Source organism: Fukomys damarensis, unplaced genomic scaffold, assembly GCF_012274545.1.
Source record: "Fukomys damarensis isolate Sample0158 unplaced genomic scaffold, DMR_v1.0_HiC HiC_scaffold_2, whole genome shotgun sequence".
Lineage (NCBI taxonomy): Eukaryota > Metazoa > Chordata > Mammalia > Rodentia > Bathyergidae > Fukomys > Fukomys damarensis.
Genome location: NW_022900914.1, coordinates 16,809,626 through 16,815,821, shown reverse-complemented (window position 1 = coordinate 16,815,821; position 6,196 = coordinate 16,809,626). Strand labels below are relative to the sequence as shown.

General features: G+C 34.2%; 1 protein-coding gene across 3 annotated transcripts in view; it reads left to right on the top strand.

The window, feature by feature from the left end:
- Positions 1 to 6,196, top strand: part of Strn (striatin) — a 64,491-nt gene that overhangs the window by 11,407 nt on the left and 46,888 nt on the right. For all 3 annotated transcript variants that reach the window (XM_033763525.1, XM_033763522.1, XM_033763533.1), the window contains exon 2: positions 2,742 to 2,815. In XM_033763525.1, coding sequence (XP_033619416.1) covers positions 2,742 to 2,815 — 74 coding nt within the window. The remainder of the gene's footprint in view (positions 1 to 2,741; positions 2,816 to 6,196) is intronic.

Here is a 6,196-nt window from a genome sequence, read left to right as displayed (position 1 = left end):
TTAGCCTCAATTTCATTAACTTCTGCTCAGATACTTACAATTTCTTTCCTTGTATTAGCTTTGGATTTAGATTGTTCTTGTTTTCTAGGACCTTCAGATGCATTAATTAGGTTATTTATTTGAGCTTGCTCTGGTGATGTTGGCATTCACCACTATAAACTTCTCTTTTAGGACTGCCTTCATTGTGTTCCATATGTTCCTCTGTGTCATACTGGCATTATCATTTGATAATGATAGTTATAATTATCATTTGATAATTCTATAATTTTATTTATGACTCATTGATTATTTGAGAGGATATTGTTTAATTTCTATGTGTTTGCATTGCTTTTGTGGTTTCTTTTGACATTGATTTCTACCTCAGTTACAATATGCATGGAATAATTTTAATTCTTTTGCATTTACTGAAGCATACTTTATGAGCCAGTAAAGAGTTTATTTTGGAAAAAGTCCCATGTGCTTCTGAGAAGAATGTGTGTCTTATTGTTTTTGGATGGAACATTTTGTAGATAATCAGATCCATTTGTTTGAAGGTTTGGATATTGCTTTGTTGATTTTTTTGTTTAGTTGATCTGTTTGTGACAGTGAAGTATGAAGGGTCCTCCAGTACAGTTGTATTGGTGTGTGTTTGATTTTTCAAATCCATTAGTGTTTGTTTTATGAAGTTGGGCATGATAGTATTAGATGTGTATATGTTTTTGATTGTTACCTTTTCCTGTTAAATTGTTCCCTTATTGAATATGTAGTGACCTTTTGTTTTTTTTTCTTCTCTTTTCTGATCAGTTCTGGCTTGAAGTCTACTTTGTCTGAAAATAGGATAGCTACTGCTGCTTTTTTGTGGGTTCCTGTTGTATGGAATAATGTCTTCCATCCTTTGATTTTTAATCTGGTTCTTTTTAAATCAAATGTATTTCTTTTATACTGCATATCATTGAGTTTTGTTTCTTGAGCCATTGTGCAAATTTGTCTTTTGATTAGGGAACCAAGACTGTTCATGTTAAGAATTATTACTGAAAGGTGTTGCCTTATTCTTGTCATCACATTATTTTCCTGTTACTGATTTACTTATTTTTTTCCCCTCCTTTTGTTTAGCTGCTCATCTGCCAGGTGTATTCATTCTTTTTTACTTATTGTCACGGTTGTCTTTATGGTCTCTTTCTAGGATATCCTTGACAGTTTTTTGAAATGCTAGCTTTCTGCTTATGAATGCCTTGAAATGCTCCTTATCATTGATATAAATTATTTTTCTGTCACTTTTGAAGGAAAGTTTTGTAGGATACATACCTAAGTCAGGGTTGGAACTGATCTTTTAGGGGTTGAAACACTTCACGCTCTCCTGGCCTTTTCCTTTGTGTAGAGAAGTCAGCTCTAATTCTGATGGGTTACTTTTATGAATGATTTGTTGTCTTTCTCTAACAGCCTTTAATATTATATCCCTGTGATGAACTCTGATATCTTGTGTTACTACACAAAAGATAGGTTCTCTTTTGGTTGTGGCTATTTGGAGTGCTACATGCCTTATGTGTATGTTTATTTATTTCCCAATATTTGAGGGTTTTCTGCATTTATTTATGTGAGCAGGTTTTTTTTTTAATGTTATTTGAGTTGTCTTCTGATTTTTTCACTTACTCCAGTTACTCTTAATCTTTGCATCATCTGGTAGCTGATCCATTTTGAATGCTCTCATTGCTTTTAAGGTGTCTTTGAGTTGTTGGTTTCTGAAGGCATCATTGTTTTGTAGTTCTGAAATTCAGTCTTCACGCTGGTCACTTCTGCTACCCCTACTTTCAGTATAGTTTTTTTTGGGGGTACTAGGGGATCGAACTTCAGACCTTGTGCTTGCAAGGCAGGCACCATGCTACTGAATTCAATATAATTTTTAATCTCCTGCATTTCTGATTGAAACCTTTACATGGACTCAAGTGACAAGTTTAACAAAGAATTAATGTTTTGTGTCATTTTATTTAGCTCAGCTAGCATTTTATTAGTGTCTTCTGAGAAGTGGATCTTATTAGTTGTTACTTCCATTATTTAGTTATATCTGATGTATCTCCCTGTGTACCTCTTTGATCTGTTTTCTAATCTCTGCTGTTATCCTTTTGAGTCATTCAGGTGGGTATCTTATACGATTCTATTCCTTGAAGCCCTCTCAGTTGTCTTTGAGGGAGATGGCCATTCAGTTTTTTCGAGCAAAAGACAAAGAATATCTTAACTAGGAAAAAAAATTCATTAGTATTAGAATACCTTATTCATCACTGGTGATTTAGACTGGATTTTTGCCTCCCTTATATGGTATATTGTAACTATACTTGGTGAATCATAATTACCTGGCAAGGCACATAATATTATAGATGATCTTAATTTTCTTTAAAAACTCAGTTTTGAGAAAAGCTAGAAATCTTACATGTGTATTTCCAAACCTGTTGACAGTGAAGTTCAAATTGCAATCATCAAAAAGACATGAATACTTCAGAAAGGTGACTATTTATGGTTAATTTGTAATTAGAGAAAGACTTAAGATTCCTAGTAGTATTCTTTTACTTTGTTTCAATGACACTTGATGATCTAACAACAAAAAAGGCAAGATTTTCTGTATTATGACTTTATTAACATGGAAGGCTATGAGCCTTTAAAAATTGAAGGGCTTCTGCTAGGTCTATTGCATACTACTACCTTTATGTATTTTAAAATTTATGTAAATATGTTTTAAGATGGTTTATATTTTCTCATTTCTTTGTTAGAGCCAAATACCACAAGTTGAAATATGGGACAGAATTGAATCAGGGAGATATGAAGCCTCCAAGCTATGATTCTGGTAAGCCAATTTTAAAGGACGTTTAAGTGATAAAGAGAAGATCTTGTCTTAAGTTTATTTATTTATTTTTAATCTTAATAAATTTTATTTTATTTTATGCCATTCCCCCTCTCAATCCCCCTCCCCTCCCTATGTACAAAAGCTTTGTTTCCATTTTTTCCTTCTGTTTTCGCCTTTTTTCTTGTCCCTTCTGCCTTTCTTCCTCCCTCCTCCCTTGTTCCCCTTCCTATTTGAATATTTTCTTCCTGTTTCCCAGTATCCATTATACATCTCAGTCTTTATTTCCACATTTAACTTCTTATACCAGAGAAACAGTGTGGTCTTTAAACATGTGTGTCTGATTTATTTCACATTGTGAGTTGATTTCTAATTATAGTATTGGCATGTTATTTTTATTGGCATGTTTTTTTGTGATCTGCTTATCCTTCTGCCACTAATAATTTAATATCATGTAGATCATTTTCCATTTCCTTCCTTCCCTTTTCCTCTTCCCTTTTCTTGTAGCTCCTCATTTTTTTGCTGTTCTACATTTATTGTAAGTTCAGACTTCACAGGTATCAGGCACCAATATAACCTTGTCTTGCTGGATCTTTCCCAGCATTAATGGGTACTTGGAGATGTACAGTTACAAAGAACAGTACATGATGCTGTTGAAATCCTGAGAAAGTTTGGGAACTGTGGAAGGAAGAGATTTCTTCTTAAAGCATAGGGGAATTCCTAATCCTTTATAACTGATCCATTTTCAAACTGATACCAGTTTCAGGCTGGACTTTCTCATTCACAGGAAGTTCTATTAAATAGAATATGTTTTAACGTCTGGAACATTTATCTTTTCATGTCATATCTGCCTTTTCTTTCTTCTTCCTTCCTCCTTAGTCACCAAATAATATAAAATAATATTTGTGGCTCATCAGATATTAAGGGAATATGAGAAAAATGATTTAAAAATCATCACTGTTTCAGATGGGTGAAGTTTTGACACAATTTCAGATTAAATTCCTCAAATATATGAAGATTTTAATGTGATGTAATTCAAAAGAATGGTGAATGTTGAAATAAAAAGCAGTTGATTTCAGTAAAAGGCACATTGCCACTAATTCTCCTTGCTTCAGAAACACTTGTCTCATTGTTCTTGCTGTTTTCTCAAGCCGTCTGGAAGTCTCTGTTCATGGGTATCTTTAGTTGCACTGTCATTGCTACCTCAGTATTCTGAAGTAATCCAAAACACTTGCCTTTCATGGTCATTGTAACTTTGGGAAAGAACTAAAAATTGCGCGATTCCAGATCTGGTGAGTAAGGTGAAGGAGGATGCACTGTGTAAAGTTTTTACAAACCTCTCTTTCCATTGGATGGCACTCAGCAGCAGCATTTACCATATGTTTTGTCATACCTCAGGAAAGAAGACTTGCAGAACTGCTTAAGAAAGTTGCAATGAGATAGAACAATGGGACAAGTGTGTTAGAAGTGAATGGGAGTATTTTGAGGGAGATTAATGGCAATATGTCTACTATAATAATTTTCTTAAAATAGTTACTGAATAAGGATAATACTATTTGCATTTTATTTATGTGAAATTTATGTTCAGAGTAGAAACACTTGCTTAATGTCATACAACTATTAAGTGATGGGCTATTGATCAGAATTCAGATCTGACACCAAAATTCATATTCTTCCCACTTTACCATGCTGTTTCTATATTTTTCAAAATGAGTTTTGTTGAATGTGTTGCCAATTTCATAATTAATTCAGTGTAGTAATGTGTTAATGAATATCCACAGCAGAATAATAAATCCTTGAGATTTAGAGCTCTACCAGTACTGGTACTTTTTTTTTTTCTTCCTGTTTTTTGTTCTGTCTTATACACTTGAGAATCTGTTCCTGAGATGTGAGATGCACGCAGATTTCAGAAAAGTAATTTTTATACATGAAGCTGTATGTTAGGTTGTCCGGCCTAAGGAGATGATTTTATAGATAGTATAACATTAAAAAGTTTCCATTTTGTAATTCTTAGAATGTATTCATTTTCATTTGATTTCTCCCCATAATTTTCATGTAGCTGTTTAGGAGAATAAAATCCTGATTGTAATTCATTTAAAAGTTTATAAGTAAACAGTGTGGCTTAGAATAAAATAGCGGGGCTTTGAAATCAGACATGTGGATAGAAATTTGGCTCTTTCCTGATACTTTAAATCCCTATCATACTACTTAAGTTCTCTGAGATTTTCTTTACTGCTGATATGTAAATATTCTGAGACTGATTCCTAACTGAAATGTTTGTTTTCTTAGTCTCTAATACCTAGTTAGTAACTAATACCATTCTATCTATTCATCTTTCCAATGGTCTGTTCATCTTATGCATATTAAATACATAATCTCTTCAGACCTACTGTGAAGTCCAGTGAATAAGACAATAATGCTCTGATGGATTTTTTTCAGGGAAGATAGTCAAGAAGTGATTACACTAAATATATCTGTATAATAAGAAAGTGATTGTTGTTCTTGATCACAGTATCAGAGGAACCAAATCTAGTATATGTGGTCAAGGAAGGCTGCTTGGGGGAAGTGATATTTAACACAGACACCTGAAGGACAGGTAGAAATTAACCAGGATAGGCAGACTGGCTATTTGTTGAATGAGGCAAGACAGAGGGGCGAGGTAGAGTATTAGCGGCAAAACTTTTAGTTTGGCAACCTTGAGAAATGAGAAAACTGACTGGTAGTGAGAGGGACAGGAGTGTTCTTACACATCGCCAGACACTTAGCCAGTGGCATAAAATATTTTACAGAGACTTTGTAGAATATGTTGTGGAGCCTGTACTTTATGCTTAGAGTGATGAGAAGATGGAGCAGTTGTGACCAGATTTGCCTTTAGCTCAACTCACATTGCCTGCATTGTGGAAGGTGGCCTAGAGAAGAGCAGAGCTGGAGGTAGGGAAACTGGTTAGGGAATTGGGAAGGTAGCCTTGACAAGGTAGCCACAATAGTTTTGGGGAGAAATTTATGAAATCTATACAAACTAGTTCTTGATTAGATACGGGGGGTGGGGGTGTGAAAAAAAGGGCAAGTCAAAGATGACTCCCATATCTGTCATTTAAACAACCAGATGAGAAGAAGATTTAGAAAATGGTCAGTTTACTTTTGAATTTAGCTCATAGACAGTTGGGTGTATGAGTGGGGAGCTCAAGCCAAAGTCATCGGCATATAGTAGTAAAGGCAAACAAGACTATTGGTGGAGAAGAGATCATCCAAAGACTTGTACAGAGAGAGAGAGAGAAGAGGAACTAAAATGGAGTCCTTTTAAAGATTGGTAGAAGAATAGAAATCTGGAAAGACTTCTTTAGTAAATATTATATTTCTTTTTTTTTCTTTCTTTCTTTTTTT